The sequence below is a fragment of the Colobus angolensis genome, unplaced genomic scaffold (genome assembly GCF_000951035.1).
Source record: "Colobus angolensis palliatus isolate OR3802 unplaced genomic scaffold, Cang.pa_1.0 Scaffold102, whole genome shotgun sequence".
NCBI classification, from domain to species: domain Eukaryota; kingdom Metazoa; phylum Chordata; class Mammalia; order Primates; family Cercopithecidae; genus Colobus; species Colobus angolensis.
The window spans coordinates 1,936,380-1,961,362 of record NW_012111142.1 but is presented as its reverse complement, the minus strand read 5'-3'; the positions used below and the strand labels follow the sequence as shown (position 1 = coordinate 1,961,362).

At 40.6% G+C, this 24,983-nt stretch overlaps 1 protein-coding gene across 3 annotated transcripts in view; it reads left to right on the top strand.

Moving 5' to 3' along the window:
* PGM1 (phosphoglucomutase 1) overlaps positions 1-24,983 on the top strand; it is a 65,367-nt gene that overhangs the window by 28,393 nt on the left and 11,991 nt on the right. For 2 of the 3 annotated variants that reach the window (XM_011940901.1, XM_011940884.1), the window contains exons 2-7: positions 5,913-6,075; positions 6,430-6,576; positions 8,275-8,400; positions 11,396-11,586; positions 12,801-12,955; positions 15,246-15,361. In XM_011940901.1, coding sequence (XP_011796291.1) covers positions 8,310-8,400; positions 11,396-11,586; positions 12,801-12,955; positions 15,246-15,361 — 553 coding nt within the window. In that variant the 5' untranslated portion in view covers positions 5,913-6,075; positions 6,430-6,576; positions 8,275-8,309. The remainder of the gene's footprint in view (positions 1-5,912; positions 6,076-6,429; positions 6,577-8,274; positions 8,401-11,395; positions 11,587-12,800; positions 12,956-15,245; positions 15,362-24,983) is intronic. The other variant, XM_011940891.1, reaches the window with a different exon arrangement.

Here is a 24,983-nt window from a genome sequence, read left to right as displayed (position 1 = left end):
GTAACTTCAGTGGTTGTATATTGTGAAAATACTTGAGAAATTACATTAACCACACCGGGATACAGGAATGTTAAGTTCAGCTTCTTAGGTATTATGCTCTGTTCTGTTGCTCAACAAAGTACCTGTTGCTTTTTAGACATTTAAAGCACACTCCCGGGCTTAAGCTGTTTTATCTACATTCTAACTAGCTTCAAGGGGCACCCTGTCCTATGTAAGAGGGCTCTACTGAATGGTGGAGAGAAGAGGATTTTGTTTTCTTTCAATGGCTTTCTTGTTGAAGTTCAGTCACTTGTCAAACAGGAAAACAAAAGCCAGGGCATGCTGTTGTTTATGGATCCTGGTAGTCATGCAGAAATGCTAGGAGGAGGTTGGAAAATGTTAGGTGTGAGCCTTTCGAGAGGACCTGTTACAGGGGCACCTGCTTATAATGACTTTGGACACAAAGAAGCCCTGTGCATGGTGAATTTGTGCAGCAGGGTAGAGATAATAACTCCTGTAAGACTATAGTGTGAGGAGGCTCTGCTAAACCTCTGCATCATGAAAAACTGTGTTGGCTGGATTAAGCAAATGAGAAGGAATATTGTACCAGAAAGCATTGATCTTGATAATCTAACAGTTCGCACAGCCCACTGGTTTACAGGAAGGTGGGCATCAGAACATTGATGTTTTTGCTCTGCAAATTCCTCTCTGGGACCAAAAATATATTTTTAGTGTTTTAGATAATGATTAGCAATTACTTGGAGCACATAGTCCTTCAGTACCCGCAAATTTTAAAATCTATTGTATTTCTTCTCTGGAAGAGATTCTGATTCTGACAAGATAAAATTTAGTATTGCAACTAAATGTGTTAGACATTCATTTTCAGTGTATTTTCAAAATACGCTGAGCAAGTATGTTTGCAAAAGCCAAATTAAAACAAAGCAAAACAAAATAAAATGTACCACCACACTAAATTTAAAAGTGTTTGTAGATCCTATTGTTTATAATGAGAGTTTTCCTGATACTCAGTTTCAGAATCTGAATGCCTCTCATGTAAAAGTTGCTGATAAAGCACTCAAATATGAAATTATTATGAAGCATACACATTTTTAAGATAAAATGTGACATGCCATAAATTTTTTCTTTGAGGAGAGCTGCAAAGGGAATGGTATTAAGATGCTTTTAATCTTTTGAGAGGGAACGAATGGAACATTATTTCTCCGCATATATCTAGACTGTTGAGTGGATCTGGTACCCTGTCCCCTTTGCTGTGATATATTTGGCTCCATTTCATTTTTGTGTGGAGCTGAAGGGTGTGCAAGAGGTGGTAGGAATGTGTAATTCAGGCAGACTCTACAGACTTTGTCAGATTTGCCCTCTGAAGGTTTACTAAATAATACATTTAAATGATAATAATTGACTAAATATGGTAGCTGCCTATTTGTTAGAGCTGTTGGCAGCCCAAGCAATATTTTCAAGTCTTTTCAAGGTAAGCTTAGAGGTGAGAGCCACCTTATTAAAAATAGGCACTGCATTTAAAACAGTCATGCTAACCAGCTGAATTGCTTAAAACATTAGTGGACCCATAAAGCACTTCAATCTGATGCACTTTAAACATATGAAATTCTAAAGGGTTTGATTTCTTCTCTGTCTAACATATCCTAAATTCTGACTGTTTTAACATGCCTTTGATTGTGGGTAGGGCTGCAGGGAGGAAATCTAAAGGAAGGATAATTATTGCCACAGATTTTGACAAAAGTCAATGCTCCTTTCTCATCTTCATTAATAGTCACTGTGCCCATCAGCTGATTCTTGGAGGGCTTTTCAGCCCACTAAGCTAAATGGAGATCATTTTATTTTTTTCCCTTTACCATACTTTATCTGGTGCATTTATGGGTTATAAGTTTCTCTTCATTTTTATTTATGTAGAGCTCTCTGCTTTTGAAGGACATTTTATTGCACGAAATAAGATATTGATGGGCCCCTTTTGGAATATTGATATCTCATTCAGTCCCCAGAGCTCTAAACTAGAGGTAAGTTTAGAGGTAAGAGCAGGACCCATGTGCATGATTACACGACAAAGAAATGGAACTTGGTTTTTTAATGAAACCTAAGAAAATACCAAGCCCTGTTTTCAATTAAAAGGAATATTTAAAGTTTACTCCCTGCCATGTTTGACTATTAGATGTTTGGAGAACAATGAAGTACCCATTTTGGCGGGGAGGCATGAGTTTTAAGGAAGGAAGTTGTGGGAAAGGAAGGCAGGCAGGGGAGGCCATTTGAGGATGGACTCTTACTGCCTGGCTGAGGGAGTTATCTCTACCTTGGGGGCCAGGAAAGGTAAAATATACATAACGTCAGATTTACCATTTTAACCATTTTCAGTGTATGGTTCAGTGGCATTAATTACATTCGCAATGTTGTACAACCGTCACCACTATGTCCAGAACCTTTTTAAAAAAATCATCCCATACAGAAACTCTGTACCTGTTACACAATCATTTCCCATCCCACTTCCGCCAGCCTCTGGTAACCTCTGTACTACTTTCTGTCTCAATGAATTTGCCTATTCTAGTTCCCTCATAGAAGCAGAATCAGACAATCCTTGTCCTTTTGCATCTGGCTTATTTCACTTAGCGTAATGTTTTCAAGCCTTGTCCAGGCTGTAGAATGTGTCAGAATTTTATTCCCTTTTTTTTTTGAGTTAAAAAATATTTATCCTTATGACCTGGCAGTCACATGAGAAAAAAAAAGAAAAAAAATTATCCTATATATGTCCTTCCAGTCACATCCATACCTATAGATTGTAATGTCATCTTAGAGTACAGCGACAGATTCTTTAAAAAGTTTTAATTGTGGTAAAAACACATAATAAAATTTACCATCTTAACCATTTTTAGGTGTATGATTCAGTAATGTTAACGAAATGTTGTTGTGCAACATATCTCTAGAAATTTTTCATCTTGCCAAACTGAAGGTCTATGTTCATTGAACAATTCCCCATCCTTCCCTCTTCTGAGCCCCTGGCAACCACCATTGTACTTTGTGTTTCTATGGTGTTGACTTCTGTAAATACCTCATGTAAGTGGAATCATACAGCATTTGTCTTTTGTGACAAATGTGGGCAAGTGTGGGAACGGATCAAAAGTGCCATGGGATGTAGAAAGCACTCTGTAGCTCCATAACAATCATCAGTATTGATTCCACACTATCTGCAGGTTCCTACAGTCTAAAAAGCAACCTACTGACAGCATCCACCCTGGTGATTACCATTTCCTGGGGAAGGCAGGATATAACCAATATATTAGGGGAGCTACAACAAAAATTGTCCAGAGATCAACATATGAGAGCCAAGAGGTAACTGAAATGAACCAGCTGCTTCTTGGGAGGTGGTTGGTAGTGGAGTGGTTGACAGTTTTCAATTTGTCTTTTGTGAGAAATGCTGTATGACAAATTTCACTTAGCATAATGTCCTCAAGGTTCATCCATCTTGTGGCATATGGCAGGGACCCCCCCCCCACACACACACACTTTTAAGGCTGAATAATATTCCACTTTATGTATATACAACATTTTGTTTATCCGTTCACCTCACGGTAGACGTTAGCGTTCTTTCCACCCTTTGACTTTTGTGAGTAATACTGCCATGAACATTGGTGTTTAAGCATCTGTCTATGTCCTGCTTTCAATTCTTCAGGTATATACCTAGAAGTGGAATTTCTGGGAAGGTTTTGGGGTCAGAAAAGGGACACAGCATTATGGCTTAGAAAGAAGAACTAGATGGGTTTGAGTAGGTCAGATGGATCCAGCCAGGGTCGAGCAAGAGAGACTCATGTGGGAGAGAGGCAGGGGAGATTGAGTTAGGAGCTGTTGCAGTGGTCCAGGCATCTTTAAGGGAAGGAGGGTAATAGAGCAGTGTCTCCCCTGTATCTGATCGAGAGCAATATTCCTGAGGGTGATTCCCAAGAAAGAGCCTGATCTGGAAGGGGAGTTCTTCCACCAGATGCACCTCTTCTTGGGCTCGAGAGAGAAACTATCTTGCTTCTATCTCTCAAATTTTCTTCTTACTCTTACCCCTGGCATAATCCCCTCAGCCTGGAACCATTGCAAATTTCACCATAAGGAATGGTAGAATTAAGGGGTGACATAGGTGGTGTAGCTTAATATCATCAGTCTCTCCTTCCACACCAAATATAATCTATATAAAAATTGGTGTGCTTGGTGTGTAAATACAACTCGACAAGCCACCCCAAACCCCTCCTATGGACATTCTGGAACTGCCTAAATATAGGCTTTTATTCTCATCACAACCATACTGGAAACTGCTGGAAGGTGAAATGTCACTGTGTTGAGTCAGGACGTTTCAATACTTTCCCCCACCGTGGCCACTAATGTGCTGTGTGGCCTTGTCATGTCATCTATGTCAGTGTCTGCCATAGCACCTTTCCATTAATGCTTGTTATTATTGCTGCTGGATGGAGGCAAGAATGAATGAATGGGCAGGATCATGATAACTCTGGACCTCAGCTTCCTCATGTTTGCAGTGGTATTTGGGAGGAGCAAATGTGGGAATGGATCAAAAGTGCCGTGGGATGTAGAAAGCACTCTGTAGCTCGGTAACAATCATCAGTATTGATTCCACACTGTCTGCAGGTTCCTATAGTCTAAAAAGCAACCTACTGACAGCATCCACCCTGGTGGTTACCATTTCCTGGGGAAGGCAGGATATAACCAATATATTAGGGGAGCGACAACAAAAATTGTTCAGAGATCAACATATGAGAGCCAAGAGGTAATGAAGTGAACCAGCTGCTTCCTGGGAGGTGGTTGGGAGGTGGCTGGTTGGAAGTGAACCAGCTGCTTCCTGGGAGGTGGTTGACAGTTTTCAATGAGCTATGGAAGGGTGGCAGAGCCAACAGTCCCAGAGAAACTCTTCCCAGGAAATCCAGGTATCTCATGGACATTCTCAACATTAGAAACACATCTTCCACCATCAAGTTGTTTCTTCAATCATATTTATCTTGGGTGAAGCAAAAAGAAATAACAAATGGAAAATGTAAAAAAATCCCTGTTTTTTAAGAGGAACTGACAGCACTTCAACCTTCTTTTCCAACTTTAGTCATGTTGAAACAGATATAAATTACTGTCATTTTAGCAAAAAAGATTTAGGAGCGGTACTAATACCATCTGTAAGAGCTATGGGAAGGTAAGTTAAAAATGCAACAGAAGTCCCACCTGTCACCCTTTCATGTAGGTTGTTCTGACTGGTTTACTCAGGAATAACTCCAGCAATCTTGTCTTAGGCCCAGGAGGTAACCCAGGTACACTGTAACAGGAGTAGGTGTGTCTTGCTTTGAGGAAACCCACTATATGAAAAAGCCAAGCTTGACTGGAAAGATAAATTGATGAGTCATTTTTCAATAATCTTGCCATAAAATTTGCCTTTTTTACTTCAAAAAGATTTTTACTTTAAAAAAGCCTTATCTTTGGGCAGAATCCCTTTAACTAGCTAAACCTTTTCTTTTCTCCCATTGTGGATTGAAAGTATGATTGAATTGGATAAAAATTTGGGTTTTCTCATATTCTTTCAATGCATCCAAATTGTGAACCCGATCTGGAAAGGCTCTTTTTAATATGCTGTGTTTTCATGCCAGAGCCTTATAGTGCACACAGACCACACACTCTTCTAAAACTACAAAGTCCCAAAAGCCATCTGAAGGAATTTGTTCAACATTGCTGATTCTACTTCAGTAATATGGTGGAGACATCCAAGCTATAGATTTTTATTAAATAAAATCTTTTCTTGTCCAACAGATTATCATTATTATTATTATTATTATTTTGTCCATCTGCCTGTTATCTTGGTGTTGTTTCTGAGCAGTGACTCTGGATGTATTGATGTTAAAGAGTGTGTTCTGGATTTCTTCTCCTAGATTGGTCGCTTGGTTATTGGACAGAATGGAATCCTCTCCACCCCTGCTGTATCCTGCATCATTAGAAAAATCAAAGCCATTGGTGGGATCATTCTGACAGCCAGCCACAACCCAGGGGGCCCCAATGGAGATTTTGGAATCAAATTCAATATTTCTAATGGAGGTGAGTTTGCTGTCATTTTGAGGACAAGTAAGTTTATATTCAGTAGGATAAACCAATAGCTGGAGCCTGGGGAGACCAGGGTTTTGGTTCTGATCCTTTGTAGGGGGCAGGGGGGTGCTCTTTGCTTCATTTCAGTGACAGTGAAATGCTTCTCATTTGACTGTACCTGAATATGAAGAGCCATGTACAACTCATCCCTAACATGATATTTTCTTTTAGAAAAATCCTGCCACTTTGCTGGCTGAATGATGAAATGGTAGATGTGCTAGTGAAGAGGAACTGATGAGCTTTGGATTCTTTGTATTTCCATGTGAGCCGCATGAAGTGACCCACTGTTTGCGGTTTGATTTCCAGGTCCTGCTCCAGAAGCAATAACTGATAAAATTTTCCAAATCAGCAAGACAATTGAAGAATATGCAATTTGCCCTGACCTGAAAGTAGACCTTGGTCTTCTTGGAAAGCAGCAGTTTGACTTGGAAAATAAGTTCAAACCCTTCACAGGCATGTTTACTTTCTTTCTCTTTCTGCCCACTCCTATTTCCACGTTGAACAATTTTTCTTCCAACGTTTTAGTACAGGGTCTTCAGCTTTGGAAAGATTTCCTTGAGTGGTCTGTAAGCTTTGCAAATGCTATTAGTTAATTAACAAGTCTGGAATTAGGTTTGGGAGTCCAGAGACCTGGGCTCCCTGGGCCCTGCCAGGGATCAGCTGCATGACATCGGGTAAGTCATTTCCAACACTCTAGGCATGAGTTTTCATGCCTTGACTAGAAGACCTGTAAGATTACATTCATAGTTAACTTTTATTGACTTCTTGCTACATACCAGGGTCTTTACACACATTAATCCATTTTATTCTCACAGTAGATCTGTCAGGGCAGCACTGTCAGCATTCATTATTACAGATGAGGAAACAAAGGCTGAGAGAGGTTAAGTAACAGGCTCAAGGTCATAGTCAGTGAATGGCAAAACCAGGATTTCAACTCAGGTTTGAATGATTTGCAAGCCTACATTTTCCATTTTGGTTGTCCTCATTCAGTAAAATCAATCAGACCATTTTGGGGGGACCAAATTGCAACTCTCTACACAGGCAGCTGTGGCTAACATTTTGTTGTTGAATGCCAGGTATTGTAATAATTGACAGAATAAATATTTATAAAAGTATTCAGATTAATAAAATGAGGATGAGATGATTGGCAATAGACTTGCATTTTGACTTTGCCCTAACATGTGTTCTTTCTTCTGAATTGCAACTTTATGGAATGCATTTTATTAGTCAGTTAGTTCCTGGCCAAAGGATGCATTGCATTTTTTGTTTGAACCTACTCATGGAAAGCTGACAATTGCATCCTAACAAAGATAAAGTGCCACTTTGATGCATCTCGAAGACATTCTTGAGGTTCAGAAGATACCAATAGAGAGTTTCTTAAATTCTTCATATTTTGAAAATGTTCAGAACCCCTGAATATCCAACAGTTTAGAAAATGTTCAGAAGCCCTGAATATTCAACAAGAACAACAATACTAAGTTCGTATATTTGCTTTATTCCTTAAGCGGTACATGTGAAAAGTGATTCATTAAAAAATTTCTTTTTCCGCTTAGTACCATTAAGTCTTGATGACAATGGACTTGGAAAAAGAAAAGGAAAGAAAAGTAGGCATTATATTTTCTGCTCTCTGTAACACCAAAACACACCTCTCAAAATGATGAATGGGGAAGCACTGTGGTGGCATAGCAGAATTTATACAACCTCTGTTGAAAATCCCCTGTGTGCCTCATCCAAGCTGTGTGGGCAAGTTTCTTAACCCTTCACACATTGAGTTTCCTCATCTATCAAATAGGACTAATAGCATTTACCTCTCAGGAAAATTGTTAGTGTTGGATAACTATTGGTAGTATTGGATAGTATTGGATATCATTTAACAGTCATATTATTTGAGCTGTTCAATAATTGTCCTTTTAAAATAGCAATAGCAGGTTTATAGCCGTATAATCACATCAGAATATAATCTTTCTAAATGTGTTTAGTTGGTAGTATTGGATAATATTGGATATCATTTAACAGTCATATTATTTGAGCTGTTCAATAATTGTCCTTTTAAAATAGCAATAGCAGGTTTACAGCCATATAATCACATCAGAATATAATCTTTCAAATGTGTTTAGTCCTTCCATCTTTTAATGTTGCTTGTTCTCACAGTGGAAATTGTGGATTCGGTGGAAGCGTATGCTACAATGCTGAGAAACATCTTTGATTTCAGTGCACTGAAAGAACTACTTTCTGGGCCAAACCGACTGAAGATCCGTATTGATGCTATGCATGGAGGTATACAGTCATTTCTTTTCAATTCCCATCTCTCAAGGATAGGAAGTTGCTCTCTTCTGTGTGTATCATGATGCTTTAACAAGCCTTTTCTCAAGTCTCTCTGATGGTTTTTAAATAGAGTTATTTTGCAACCAGAGCAGTATTCACACAGATCAAAATCTAATTGTATGTAGCAAAAATAGTAGAGACACTCCTCGTGGTAAGCTCCTGTGAAGGTCAGCGTTTCCACATTAAGCATCAGATTCTGAGTAACATGCAACTGCTGTTGTGGACTCTTCCTCCCCCTCAGAAGATACCTTACATTCTTGCTGCACGCCCCCATGTATTTCTGAGAGGACGGTCATTTGGGAGATGTGGTAAACATACTCCTGAGCCCCACATCCCCAGTCACCTGCCCCCACATGCTCCTTTTCTTAGAAGAGGGCAAGCTGAGGATTAAATTCAGGAACATCAGGATGTGTACAACTCTGTCTTCTTCCTTCGGGTGTTGTGTGGTCAGGTCCATAGAGAGGGCAGCTATCACTGTGAACCAGAACCACGAGGTTTTCTCAGACATGTAGGTATATGAGAATCCCTGAAACTTGTACACATACATCTGCCTGCTTGGAGAAGCCTTTCTGCCTGAGATTGAACCCTTTTAGTGATGCAATTCAGGGATTCCTGTGACACTGCAAACCACAGTTAGAAAGTCTTCTCCTGGTGAGCTAAAATCTTCCATCCTTGGAACTTCTCCCCTTGGGTCCTAGCTCGCCTCTGGACTCCCATAGAATGGATCTACTTCCTTACTCAGACAAAAGCAATTCTGTCATTTTAAACCATTCAACAGATGTGTATTGCATACCTGCAACATGCATACCTGGGGAATAGGCAGGAACTGGGCAGATTACTTTCTTCAAAGAATGTGCAATGTTTGGGGAGATGAGGTGGGTAAAAAACTAACCCCTGGGTCGGGTGCAGTGGCTCATGCCTGTAATCCCAACACTTTGAGAGGCCGAGGCAAGCGGATCACGGGGTTGGGAGTTCGAGACCAGCCTAACCAACATGGAGAAACCCTGTCTCTATAAAAATACAAAAATTAGCCGGGTGTGGTGGCACATGCCTGTAATCCCAGCTACTCAGGAGTCTGAGGCAAGAGACTAACTTGAAGCTGGGAGGCGGAAGTTGCAGTGAGCCGAGATCACACCACTGCCCCCCAGCCTGGGCGACAGAGCGAGACTCCATCTCAAAACAACAACAACAACAAAAAAAAACTCTAAAAAACTAACTCCTGCCAGGCCAACAAAATGAGAGTTGGAATTTCAGATATTCTCTTTGGAGTTGGAAGAAGGCATAATTTGACTAGGGGTATAAAGAAAGGTTTCCTGGAAGAAGTGGCAACCAACTCAGTTCTTATAAAAGAAAGATCTAGAGTGATGAAAAATCAAGCAATGGTCATTCTCATGTGGTCGGTGGCTGTGACGAAGGCATGAAGGCTTAAAAATGGATGTCACATTAGGGAAATGAGGAGAGGCCTGAGCTGGCCAGAGAATGGGCATGTGAGGAGGGCATTGGGTAAGAGGAGCTTGTCAGGAGATAAGACTACTTTTCTCCAGGTCTTTGGCTGTTCCTCTAATGCTTTTGTTTCTGTATCCCTCATAGCCCTGGCTGCCTTGACCTCATTCTGTGGTGTGTCAGTAACCTGCTTAACAGGTGACCCCTCATAGTACACACTTATTCCACAGTATTCTGACCTCTGGGGCGTGTACTATATTGGGATTAGTACCATCCTTGATGAAAATGCTCTCTTAGCATTTCAGAGATGTGTGTCTTGGTGGTTATGTAAAATGTCACTCTAAACATATGTACCTGGCTTCTCCTGTTGTTTGTTGTTGGTGGTGGGTTTTTTGTTTTCTTTTTTTTGAGACAGAGTCTTGCCCCGTTGCCCAGGCTGGAGTGCAGTGGTGCAATCTCAGCTTACTATAACCTCCTTCTCCCAAGTTCAAGCAATTCTCCTGTCTCAGCCTCCTGAGTAGCTGGATTACAGGCACCTGCCACCACACCTGGCTAATCTGTGTGTAGGGATGTATACACACACACACACACACACAAATATATATATATTTTTTATTTTTATTTTTATTTTTTAGTAGAGACAGGGTCTCACCATCTTGACCAGGCTGGTCTTAAACTCCTGACCTCATGTGATCTGCCTGCCTCAGGCTCCCAAAGTACTGAGATTACAGGTGTGAGCCACCGTACCCAGCCTGTTTGTGGTTTTTTAATCAGTTTGTCAGCTAGCTTGTCATAGTAGAAAGATGACAGCTCTGAATCCCAATTCCTACTTTTCCTAGCCATGTAAGTTTGGGCAAATGTCTTTACCTCAGAACACCAGCATTTCAATGTATCTGTAAACTGCAGGTGATAATCATAATGTAAACTTTTGTAACATATCTGCCAGGGATTATTCTCAGTGCTTCATAACTCTTAACTCATGTAATCCTTACATTAATCCTGTTAGGTAGTTAGCATTATGACCCTCATTTTGCAAATGAAAGAGACTGAGGCACAGAGAGTTTAAATAACTTTCCCAAAATTATTATACAGCCCATGATCAGCAGAACTGGGATTTGAACCCAGACACTCTGATTTCAGAGTCCAGGCTCTTAAGCTCCAAGCTGTACCACCTTCTGAGCTTTTCTGAAGGACTGAATGAGAAAGCACAGGTAGGTATACAGTAGGGCCTTCATAATGGTTGGTTTCCTTTCTTTTCCCCACTCTGCCCTTCATGAACTGGCCCCACCTTTTCCAACATAATCTCTCATTGTTCCATTTTCGAGAACATTCTTTTCCAGTCAGGTGTATCTCTCCACTAGTCCCTGAACACATTTCACATGTTCTTGTTGTTTCTCATGCCATTCTTCTCCCCAGAATGCATCCACCTCAGCCCTGAATCCTCACATCCTTTCAGGATTTTTATTTTCTGATTCTGCATACTTTTATTCCACGTTGTTTATAGTTGTGGGACCGTATGTAAAGAAGATCCTCTGTGAAGAACTCGGTGCCCCTGCAAACTCAGCAGTTAACTGCGTTCCTCTGGAGGACTTTGGAGGCCACCACCCTGACCCCAACCTCACCTATGCAGCTGACCTGGTGGAGACCATGAAGTCAGGAGAGCATGATTTTGGGGCTGCCTTTGATGGAGATGGGGTGGGTATAAGTGAATTTAAGTGAACTCTGGTGCAGGCCAGGCCTGATCCTGCAGATGGGGAAAAAGGTGGGCTGCTTCTGCCAGACCCTGGGAGTGACTGTTAAGGATCCCTCATTCTGACCTGAGGTCAGAGCTAAATTATTAGAAGACCCTCTTGAACAGGAATAGGAGTCATTGAAATGAAACCCACGTGTTTAATTTCAGACATCCATACTTGCTAACAGTGGCACGATGATTAGGTTCTGGTTATGATAGAATGACTGGTATTTCATGAGCTGGGTGAGTTCTAGATGCCTGTCATAAGGTAGGTTTCTGCTCTCAACCAGCAGCTGGCTACTTACTTAATCTCTGGAAAAAGTTTTGGTCTTATTATACACCCATTCATTCATTCACATGAGCTGAATATTGAAGCTATAATTTCATGGCCTATGTGAAGATGATATTGAGAGAATTAACATTTTAATCATTCTCTACAATTAAAATAGAAATAAGCTGTTTTATTTACAAGGGTGATTATGTACCGGACAAGGAAGAGATGTGTCTTAGGTTTATATCCCTGTATCTCACTGATGGTAGGTATTGTACACATTTACTTAGTTGAAAATATATTTTTGTTGTTACTAGTGTTCTTTACCATTAGCTAGAATCCACTGTTTCCTGAAAAATAATTTTTCCCTTATCAAAATGTTGGGAAATTAAAGGGGTTCCAGCAGACATTATTTTGTAGTACATCTTTGTGATGCAGTGCATGCTGGGAGTGTTTTTTGGCCACCCTCCCAGTTACTGTGGTACACAGACTGTGGTACACAGTTTACCCAGTAGACCTACCAAACTATGTAAACAGCCAATATTTCTTCTCTCATTGCATTTTCTCCTCCCCTGGGAAAAAGATGATTGGTTCCAGAGTCTGGAAAAAGTCTAGGAGGTTAAAGTGAGCTGGCCTCTGGAGGGAGAACAGAGGACTCAGCTCAAAAGGAGGTTGTGCTTGGACTTTAATTGAAAACAGTTTTAACTCTTTGGCATGGAAGTGCCTTTGGCCCAACGGTACTGTATAAACCCATTGAAAATAAAACCCAGTGTTAAAAATGCAGTATGGAAAAGAGATCAATTTCAAATTTTATGGTTTTAAATTTTATAAAACTCCCATGAAAGATAGTTTGATTTCTTCTAGTTTGATTAAAAGGTCTTTCTTTGATCCTCTCTTCTCCCCAAGGATCGAAACATGATTCTGGGCAAGCATGGGTTCTTTGTGAACCCTTCAGACTCTGTGGCTGTCATTGCTGCCAACATCTTCAGCATTCCGTATTTCCAGCAGACTGGGGTCCGTGGCTTTGCACGGAGCATGCCCACGAGTGGTGCCCTGGACCGGTAGGTCTCTCCATTCCCTTGCCCTTCCTGTCTCGGGTCGTCCCAGTCTTCACTGTACCCTTCACTGTGCCTGGAACATGTGTCCTTCCCTTTCAGCATCGGCATCTGATGCATAGAGTGTGCTGAGCGATTCCTGTGTGAGGGGATGGGTGGCTTTTTCTGGATTCGATACCCCTCTCCACACTCCCTTGGCATCCTGGGCCTCCTCTTCCTGGCACTTACCACAGTGTGTTCTAGTAGCCTGTTTTCTCTTTGGCCTGCCCGGCTAGACTGTATACTTCTGCAGAGAAAGGACTGCCTTGTTCACTATCCTGGACTCTGCCTGACCATAGTATGCCTGGCACATGGTAGGACAAACACACACACGCATATAATTTTTTAAAGTTAATGAACAGTTGAGTGTTAATGAATAACAATGGAAATACTCAAAACATCATTTGGGAGGATCACTTTCCTTTTGCAGTGTGTACAGAGTGTGGGTGAAAGAGCAGTTTGAAGTATTTTTAGAGTTTCAACAGAACTGGATCGCTCATGCCCACACAAACACAGTGAATGTTTATATATCACTTCATTGTACAAAGGCTTTGAGGTAGCTTGTTAGATCATACTTAAAAAATTGAAAAATAAAAGTCATAACAGATGAGGACCAGGGAAAATATTAGTTAGAATATGTCAAATGTGCAGGAAATGTTTGATGAATAAAAGGTAAAGAATGAATGAATGAGTAAAAGGTTAAGGCCAGAGAGGAAAGTAGGCTGTGATATATATCTAGGCTCTTATAATACTAGCTAATATTTATTGAACATTACCTTGTTGTAGACACTAAATATTTTGCATGTTTTAATTCATTAATTCTTAGATGAACCCCATGAGGTAAATGCTGTATTTAACACCATTTTTCTGGTGGGAACACCAAAGGACAAAGAAGTAACTTACCTGAGGTCACCCAGCTGTAAATGGCTGACTCGGGATTTGAACCCAGAGCCTTTGCTCCCACCCACTGGGCCATGCAGTTTTTTTCTGTAGAGGGGAGATGGTTATAGAATTGGTGCTGACTTTGCTTCAGCTAACAAGAAAATAGCCACTAATATCCATATAGTGGTTTGTAGTTTGTATAGTGTTTTTTACATTCACCATCTCAACTGATCCTCACAGCAGACCTCATTTTAAGGAAGAGAAAGTGGAAAGTCAGGGAAGCTAATAGTCTTGTCTAAGACCTCACCGCCAAATTAGAGCTAGCATTTGAGCCCAGCGTGTCTACCACCAGGTCCTGCATTTGAAATTATGAGCTGGTTTGAGGTCACACTATCATATGTTAGGCCTGTCAGGTCCTGGAATACCTTCTGTGTCATCCAAAAACAGTGTAATTCCAATTTTTGGAAAAATTGATAATCCACATATAGAATCAACTGAAGTACCTCATTACCCAGATAAAAGTTTTTTGTACTTTCATAGTTTTCAAAATCATAGATTTGATTTTTTCCTCAAATATCAGAACGCAAAGCTGACATTGCTTTCCTGGAAATAAGGCAAACATTCTGGGAAGCAAATCTCACTCAAACAGTGAATGGAACTTATCAGGTAACTTATCATGTTCAAAGGGAAAGAAATTTTTTTTTCTAAGTCACTCAAAGGTTTTAAGTAGTCTAAAGATACCTCGCGAGAAATAAAACACGTGTTAGAAGGGAAGGGGAACCACTAATCAGTGTGGGTGAAGCTGGTACATAGGGGAGACCCCACTGGGCGTTTCCCCTGGGGGGACTTCTTATGAGACAAAAGCAGCACTCACTGGGCAGCTGAATACTGGGCAGTCGGTCCTCCTGGCTTTGTGACCTTGGTCTGATCACATAACGTTCTGCGCCCTGTTTCCTTCTCTGTAAAATGCTAACTGCCCAGACCCAGTATGTCATGGTTCTGTGATTACGGGTATATCAAAACACCATTCTTCTCTTCTTTATAGATTGATTATAGATGCAGTCTGTATCCAAAATGTGGGTTTAAACAGCCTAAACAGCAGCCCTGAACATTTTACTATGGATGCTTCTTCTAAAATATTAACCTCCGTGATCTGAATTAATTCTTTCTTCTTCCACTTTCTCTGAATCCACATATAATAGCCCATTGTGCCCAAGGTTTCTCTTATGATTTTCCACCAATCTTAGAATTATATGTGACTCTGCGCAGTGCTAAATGGGACCCTTGATTACAATAACTGTTGCCCTTTTCCGTCCCTCACATGGCTACGCTGACAGTCCTGCTGTGATGTAACTTTGATTTCATGCCTTTGAAGGGTGGCTAATGCTACAAAGATCGCTTTGTATGAGACCCCAACTGGCTGGAAGTTTTTTGGGAATTTGATGGATGCGAGCAAACTGTCCCTTTGTGGGGAGGAGAGCTTCGGGACTGGTAAGTCACACTCCTGTGCTAGCATTTTCCTTCCCTGTAACCACTATTTCCAGTAAAAGCTTAGACTGCTAAGGTAGCACTGAAATAGCAACAGTAGCTGATGTGTCCTAAATCAAGGTACAGATTATTTATACCAACCCTGGTGAAGTGTACACATTTGAAAAGGGGTGAGCACATTCAGCCAGAAAGGTTGATTTTACTTTCAGAGGATCACATGGACTCAGACAGGAAGCTGGGGGGCCTCCTCGGCAGCGTGGTCATTGAGTCTGTAGGGATTAAACAGAGTGATAAACAGATTTTTCTTCCTTCGGTGGTCAAAGAAACCTTCATAGATGTTTTCATTTCTGAGAAGAAATACGGTGGAGCAAGCCAGTTTTTTGTTTTTATTTAAGAAGAGGTTTCAGCACAGCATTAAATCTTTCTCTTTTATAGGCCCAAGTTTTCTATAGCAGAATAATCAAGGCTAAGTGAAGGAAGACCATGAGGGTGGAACTAAGTTGCTAGGTGATCAAGAAATTAAAAGTACATCCTTGTGCCTGAGGGTGTATGTGTAATTGTATTAATATTCAAGTGAAAGAAGGGTACATAGTATTCTCGGGGGATGACCCAAGACCTATAGACCCCACTCTGCGCTCTCCTTCCTCCTTTTCTGCTTGTCCAAATATTGACCCGAACTCCCACCTCTTTCATGACCTTCTCGGCTACCCGTTGCTGCCTGCATCAGTCTCTCTTTTCTAAACATCTGTTCAGGTGTGTGGCCCTGTCCCATGTATCAGTCTCTGGCCAGGTTATAAGGTAGTTAAGTGACTACATCTCTTCTCCTTTTATTCCCTCTACCCAATATTTTTAAGTAAATGCACTGATCTTGATCCTATGGTACTCTATTGTCACACTTTAGTGAAGAAAAGATCAAAACCAAGCATTCTCTCAGCTTTGCAACTGAGTTGCAGTTCATGCCAGGTTAAACAGAACAGAATACTGATTTCCTTTCCTTTCCTATAAGTCTGGAGGTAGAGCGGGGGTAGAATGAGCTGCTAAATTGGAGGTACATATTTACAAAGTTCTAAGCAACTTGGTATTTTTGAGAGTGGTAATATTCCTTGGCAATGAACTGCCTTGACAGAATTGGAAGGTATGAAGTAGGCTGGATGAGTCTTGGGGTTGAACAACTTCCACAACAAAGGCTAGACAGTTTCCCAAAGTTGTAGGTGTTTAAATCAGAGATTACAAGGCCACTGCTTAGTCCTTTTCTACTTCATATAATGTGCACAGTGCCATGCTATTCTGAGGGATACGACATGAATGCCCAATGAGCCTATGAGGTGGTCTTCTCCCATGAAACTCCCCACAGTGTCATCTAGTTCAGGCCTGGCATCAGTCATTCTTTATGAATGAAGAAGTCTTTGAAGGCAGCAACTGTGTCAAAACCTTTGGTTTCCTGTTCCCTTGTACTTGTATCAGTGTTGAGCCTAGTGAAAAGATAAAAGTCTAGAGTCAGGTTTCCCAGAGCATGTGGGTATGTGGAAGAATATTAGTTCCATGAGAGGTTCTAGGGGTCAAGAAAAAGTGGGAAAGTTGGACCACACTTCTCTATCTTGGATATTCACAATGATATTAGCATTTGAAGATTCCAGAACATTCTGCCATAAAGAATCCTGTTAGTACAGTTTTGCCTAAACATACTTTATCACTGTATATAATGATGTACATAATTATGATGATATTATACAATATCATCACTGCAATAATGATAATTATTATTATCATCATTTCATAGTATGTAGGGTAACTTTTTCTTCCACAGACTCATGTGGGAAGCCTTGGACAAGTGGGATCAGAGCCCCAGAGATAAGCAGGAATCCCTGGTGCTGACCGGCAGGGAATAGGCCTAAAGACAGGATGGCACAAGCTGCTCCTCTTACATGACAGGTCTTCAAATACAAGAAGCAGCTCTCAGGTCCTTCCTTCCTCAGGCTGTCCATCTTTGTTTCCTCTAGTCATTCCTCGTTTCACATTGTTTATAGACTCAGCGCCAGCCTCTAGGTGCTTCTGAGTTTACCAGTGCCACTTTTGGAAGGTGATGCCTAGAACTGAGCCCAAATCTTGCAGGATTGGCCTGGCAAGTGAAGAGTGGGGTGGGATGATTATTTCTAGTGATTAGAGCACTGTATTTTTCTTGACATAACTTTCCTTTAGGTTAGTTTTTAGGAAGTTGCATAATACTGTTTAGCCTGCGTAAGGTTGTGGGTAATTAAACCCTTAAAGTTTTTACCTAGAACTATTTGCCAAGGGAAGTCTCTCATGCTATGTTTGTGGAATTGATTTCTTTGAACCAAAGTATTAGACTTTAGACTGTTGTTAAAGTTTGTTCTCATTTATTAACACGTTCAACAAATACCTAGTACCAATCATGGTTTTAGCTTCTCCTTGGTATATTTCATATCCAAAGAGAGAATGCACTTCATTATCATGAGGATAATCACAAGCTCTTTCTCTCTCTCTCTCTTCGAAAAAAGAAAATTGTTGTGTAATATTTCTGAGATAAACATTTAAACAGCCAGGCTGCATAGCCATGGATCTCCACTATTGTGACCGAGTGCAGCTGGGCTTACTTAACTGAACTCCTGATCTTCTTATTTATAGAGGAGTTAATTTTTAGCTACCGTGTCCCTTGCTAGTGAATGTTTCCAACAGTTCTTTCATAGTTTCTCAGGGTAGACATTAGTGACTCTATGAACTTTGAAACATTTGAATTCTATAGCTTAATTGAGCACAGAGTGCTTTATTTCTGTATTTTTTCCAGGCAATAGCAGAGAAAATTTCTCAAAAACGCTTCCTTGACCTTTCAGGGTGGGCCAAATCCCCTGATTATTGACTTTTATGGCACCATGTACCTCTTCTTTGTTGTATTTGTTGCAGCTGTGATTTTACAATTACTTGTGATTATTTGATTAGTGTCTGTTGGCTCCACTAGACTGTATGTGCCATGAGGACAGAGATCTTATGTGTCTTATCCTGCATTGCGTCCCTTGAGCCTCCCGTAGAGCCCAACATAGAACAGGTGCTCAATAAACTCTTAGTGAATGAGTTCATGAACACTATTCACTTGGCACTTTCCATTTAAACAAACAGATTCCTGCTGTTGGAAAAGAAAGAACTTTAAAAGGTATCTGATGTAAATTCCTGTATGATGCTGGAATCATAGTGACTGGTCAGTGCTTTCCGGCTTAACCACCCACCTCAATGGAGAATCCACACCTCACCTCTTGGCGTAGTCTGGGACTCTTGAAATGACTCAACACCATTTCTACCCCACGGTCCAGGCTTGGGAACCCCAAGTCTTTATGGGAAGAAATGCACTTTTGCGAAAGAAAAGAAGTTTGCTTGCAAAGAGGTGCAAAGGAGTCTAACTTCAGGACTGGGCCACCGAGTAAAACAAACCACTAGTGTCTAAAGAACAATCTTGTAATATTACTAACATTACCAAGTATACATTAGTCTGTTTGTGCTGGAGGAGCAGCAGCTTTCTCACCTGGATATGGTAACCACAGAAGCTAGGACACTTCTTCAGAGATCAGCATTACCAACACCAGGGATAAATGGGGACAACTAGACAGGATGAGCCTGTTGTTGTTAGTTGATCTCATGGTATAAAGCTGTTTTTCCTTCCTAACTGTGGATGATTATGTACATGTTTATACACAATGGCAGAGGGCAGACTGTCAGTTCCATCCATCTTAGAATTGTTGGGACATTGAAAGTGAAGTCACTGAATAGTATAGAATACGATGCATTTGAACCCTTCCTCAGGAAAATAGGGGGCTTGGGAAAGATCGATGGGAAACCACTTTGATAATGAACTTGGTATCACTGGAGATATATAAGTTATGATCCAGTCAGGTCTAGAGGTTAGCAATATTTTTTTCCCTGTCCTGTCTTTAAAGGTTCTAGTGCTAATGCATGATACAGGAGTGGTAACTTGAAGAAATGTGGCATTACCGCTTTGCAAATTTCTTTTAATTTTAGTTTCTTATGAAAAGTCCTTCATGTTTGTACATTTTGCATTGATTCGTTCCTCAAATATTTATTGAACTTTGACTTTATCCTGGATACTGAGTTAGACTCTGGGTCACATGGTAAACAAGGCCTTCTCATAGAGGGCTCCATGAATGACAAGTGTGCAAAGCAACAGAAGGTGAAGTACAGGGGTACTTCGGGAGCTTTATTCTCAGAGTGCCTAACTTGGTTCTGTGGTGTAGGAGATCAGATTTTCTTTCTGGTTTTCTGCCCATTCTAACTTGCATAGCTACTGAGTACATTTCCCTGCAGGCAAAGCCCACAGGGGAAGATTGTAGCACCCCATGTCTGGGCATAGCCTAGACAGAATACCCCAGTAGAACTAGGCTTATACACTAAATACAACTGACTCAATTAAACTGTTATCTGCCTGTCTCCCTCACCTGTATGTCTGTGCTCATCTGTGAGGGCAGGAGACACACCTTATGCATCTTGGTATCTTCTTATGTGCTTGGTACATGCTGGCACTGATTCACATTTGTTGAGTGTAAAGTGAAGTTTGTGTTAGGACACGGTTTCTGCTTATCAGACACTTAATACCTTCTTCCAAAGGCACCTTATGGAAAGGAAACCAAGTTCCAGGGGCAGTAAGGAGGCAGGTCAGGCCTCATTGCTAAGTGGAAGGCCTGACAGTTCCTGGGGACAGCCTCCTGGGAGCTGGAGTGGTATGGAAAAGGCTTTCTTTCCAAGTAAAGTTGTTTGTGCAGTGGAAGGCCAAGAGGACAGGACTGTAGACACAGCAGGTCAGCTGAACCTCCCAGTCAGTCAACTGGGTCCCGGCCATTCTTTGGGAAGACTGTCTTAACAACTGACTTTGGGCCAACTCCTGTTGGGGAGTAAAACTCATAGTTTAGGGTGGGGCGTGATCACAAGGAGTGGTTTAAGCACAGAGGGCATGGGGAGTGCATCCTGGATAAGACTGAAGTTGAAAGTAATTGCAGAACATGTTAGCCAGGCTAGTAGATGTATATGGGATGGGCTTTCCAGGCAGTGAGAACTGTATGTTAAGGGGGCTGGAGGAGAGAGAGAAATTGACAGAAAAAGAAAGAGACAGACAGACACTGGTACTTTCAGAGAGCTCCATGCAGCTGTTTTTCAGCTGTCATGCTCCCATCCTCAGGCCTGTCACCTGGCAGGGGCTGGAAAGCTCCTGAGATGCCCATAGTGGTAACTGTAACCCAATCCCTAAACTGTTAGCTCTTGGATCCCTCAGGAATGGTTGACATTTTTCTTGGCTGAGACCCAGGATGTGCCCTGACTGAGCCGAATTTGTGCTTATCACAAGGTGCTGATTAGGCTGAAGTAAAGTGACAGGTGTTTGAAGATGCTGAAAGGGTAGAATTCCTGTCCCTGAGCGGAGCAAGGGTGAAGAGATCCAGTGCAAAACCCACCACTGTCTTTTGTGCCAGCTGGGACTAGCAGTCCTTGCCTACAGTGTTTTCCCTTTCTCACAGTTAAATGAGCTCGGCTTCGTTTTCTTTCTAAAACTTAAAACATAATGAAACAAGTAATTTACGTTCATTATGAAAAAATAAGGAAGGAGGGAAAAAACACTGTAATCCCAGTGCCCAGAGGAAAGAGCGTATTAGGTTATATTCTTCCATTTTCTTCTCCAATATGTATAATCAAGGAGCATTATTTTTAAAAGCATAATAAAGTCAGTGGAAAATGTAATAATTTTCCATAAAAGCCTTTTATTTTTCCCTTTATTCAAAACAGTATCTAGTAGTTACATCACACCTCACAGTTTATAAAATATTTCTACTTGCTTTTTCATAGTAATTTCTCACTATGAGAGAGAAGTTATGAGAGAGAAGTTAGCATTATTTCTGTTTTGCAGTTGAAGAAACTGAGGCTTAGAAAATGTAAGTGATTAGTCCAAATTCAAGTAGCTTACAAGTAACAACAGAGCCTCAAATTCACGTTTTCTGAATCTTAAGTATCAAGCTTTATCTACTGAGCCACGACCGCCAAAAGAATAGCTTTAGAAATACGTACGTGCACCGTTGGTGTTTTCTACTGGAAACTTGGCGTCATTCATCAGAACCCTGAAGAAAATGAAATTTGCTCCACCTTCCTGAGTATTAATAGAATTACCTGGAGTTTTTGATACATCCAAGGTGATTAGTGATGAACCAGAATATCCAAAGAGGCTGAGAATTATACAATTGGAATCGGATATTTGTTTATGTTACCCAGGGCAGGTATTTTGTTTATAATATTAGGTATATGATTTAGTTATCTCCAAGTAACTTGGCCAGAGTTGGGTAAGACTTTTATATTTTATTTTCATTTCCACATAAAAGAAAAAATCAAATTCCTTACTTAGGTCAGGAAAAGCACAAAGGAACACTGCCTTCTATACTTTCAGTCTAGCCAAAAGAGAAAAAAGAAAAAAAATTAAGGAAAAAAATAATAAAAGAAGGAAGAAAAAAACCCAGTGGGGCACAGACAAATAATTCCAAGCTGGTATACTGCTGTCATGAATTCCCAATATATTGGGGAAGCTGCCAGAATCTTGCTTCTCAGGATGAACTGTTGCCAAAACGTATCATTTGCAAAAGCCGTAAGAGCCAGAGAGCTTTTTGCTCCTTAAAATAGCAGTAAAGGCGAATAAAAGTCTAAAGATAGTAAAATTAGGTAAATATTTTTAAAATATGTTATATAAAGCACTAAAAATATTGCCTACTCTCTCTAGTTTTGCTGGCATCCGGGTTTTGAGGAGAGTTAACTTCTAAAAGTAGTATCCCATTGAAGAGAAAAGTCTTTTGAAAGAAAAAGTCATATTTTTTAAGAACCAAAAATAGAAAGAGAAAGTATTGGAATAAATTGATTGGTTGATTCATTCATACAGTCTTTCATAATTAGTTATTTACCGTATTCCTTGTGCTATGCTAGTCACCAGACTTAATTACAAGGATAAATAAGAGGTGCCCCTAAGCAGCACACAGTTAGTGGGGAGAAAGGCCCACAAACAGATGGTTGAGACTCAAGGAGGCTGATGTCACCCCAGCTGTTTTGTGCAGGTTGCTATAGGAGAAGAAAGAGAAGGGAGATCATGACTGCCTAGGGAAGTTGGGAGCTAGTCTTAAAAAAGAGAGGACATTTGAGCTGGGTCTGAAAAGATGAAGAGAGGAAGGAAAAACACTTACTATGTGCCTCCTGCATACCCAGCATGGTGCTAGATACTCTGACAATTCCAAGAAGAATAAGACCCAGTGGGAAGTGCAGTAGGGCAAGCACATAAAGAATTCAGTGTAAAATAATGTTAAAGCATGATTATAGAGCAGTTGTATACAGTTCTATTTAGAAATCAGAAAATAAGGCTCCATGTAGACTGCTTTCTTTCAGAGTAAGGAGTTTAAAGGCAAAAAAATGAGAGTTGTGTTCCATATCAGGCTCTTGGAAAAGGGTGTCCATGCATATAAGCACAACCAGAGAAGCCCATTTTAAAATTTTGTTAAAGATTTTAGCAAGGACCTTAGCAGGAGACAAATGTATCAGAGTTTGTTTAACCAAACCTTAATGGTTAAAGAACAGTGTCTTAAAGTTGGAATTGCTGGATCCATGAGTAGGTCCAGTTTTAAGGCTTTGATACTTTTTTGCCAAATTGCTGTCCAGAAGGATTGTGCCAGTGTCCACTGCCACGAGTTCTATGGTGGAATCCTGTTTCCCTTTTATTCTCCTGGCACTGGCTGTTCGGATTTTTACACTTGCGGATTTTTATACCTTTTGTCAAGCAAGTAGCAGTTTCTCATTGTGGTTTTAACTTTAATTTTTCTTCTTAAAAGTAACACCAGCTTTTTATTATGCTAATTGGTTAGGGGTGTGTGTGTGTGTATGTGTACTGTTTGGCACATCGCCTATTTATATCCTTGGCCTGTTTTTCTATTGAAATTCTTTTTTCTTATCCATACATAAGAATTTTTTCTATATTGAATGTATTAAACATCTGCCTTAAAATATATCAAATGTGGCCGGGCACAGTGGCTCACACCTGTAATCTTAGCAATTTGGGAGGCCGAGGTGGATGGATCACCTGAGGTCAGGAGTTCAAGATCAGCCTGGCCAACATGGTGAAACCCTGTCTCTACTAAAAATACAAAAATTAGCCGAGCGTGGTGGTGGGCACCTATAATCCCAGCTATTTGGGAGACTTAGGCAGGAGAATCGCTGGAGCCCGGGGGGTGGAGGTTGCAGTGAGCCGAGATCATGCCATTTCACTCCAGCCTGGGCGAAAGAGCGAAACTCCATCTCAAAAAATAATATAGTATTGAACATCTACCTTAAGTGCTATCCACTTTTAAACAACCAGATCTCTTTAATTTTTTAAAGTTTGTCAATGGGCTTTTAATTTTGTCCATAGTAGTTTTACAGTATAGAAATGCTAATTTTTAAGTGGATAAATACATCAATGTTTTCTTTTATGAATACTGAATTTACATTATTTATCACCCCTAAGATTTATATATAAATATATAAAAATACATGTATATTAATGTAATATATACTAGTATTTAAAAGCTTTCAAGTTTCACATTCAAATTTTTAGTTCAACTGGAATTATTTTTGTTATGGTGTTTTATAGGGAAGAAAACAATTTTTTTTTTTTTTTTTTGAGACGGAGTCTCGCTCTGTGGCCCAGGCTGGAGTGCAGTGGCGTGATCTCGGCTCACTGCAAGCTCCGCCTCCCGGGTTCACGGCATTCTCCTGCCTCAGCCTCCCGAGTAGCTGGGACTACAGGCGCCCACAACCGCACCCGGCTAATTTTTTGTATTTTTTAGTAGAGACAGGGGGGGACGGGTTTCACAGTTTTAGCCAGGATGGCCTCGATCTCCTGACCTCGTGATCCGCCTGCCTTGGCTCCCCAAAGTGCTGGGATTACAGGCGTGAGCCACTGCGCCCGGCCAAGAAAACAATTTGTTAAAGCTATTTATCCAGTTATCCAAATGCCATTTAAAAAGTAATCCACTGTTTTCCCACAGCCTCGAAGTGAGACCTTTGTCATATACTCAAGCCTCATATGTGCTTGGATCTCTTTCCAGATGCGCTCTTTTGTTCTGTTAAGCTACCAGACTATTTGAATTATTGAAATTTTATAATGGTCATGTTCTTTTGCTATTTGTTCATTTAAGATCTACTGTGTTTTTCCTTCACATTAATACTTTATAACTGATATATCAAATTCTGCCTAATTATCTCACTGACATTTTTGTTGACATTTGCCTTAAATTTCTAAATCACTTTGGGAAGCATCAATTTCTTTTCAGTATCATGTTGCCTACTTAATATGTGACTCCTCCTGTGTACCCAAGTCCTCAGTCAGGCTGTGTGATTCCGTTAGTGGGGTCTGCACACCTACTGTTGAGTCCTATATTAATCTGTTCTCACACTGCTATAAAGAACTATCTGAGACTGGGTAATTTATGAAGAAAAGAGGTTTAATTAACTCACGGTTCTGCAGGCTGTACAGGAACCATGGCTGGGAGGCCTCAGAAAATGTATAATCATGGCAGAACAGTGCAGAGGCAGCTGGCACCTTCTT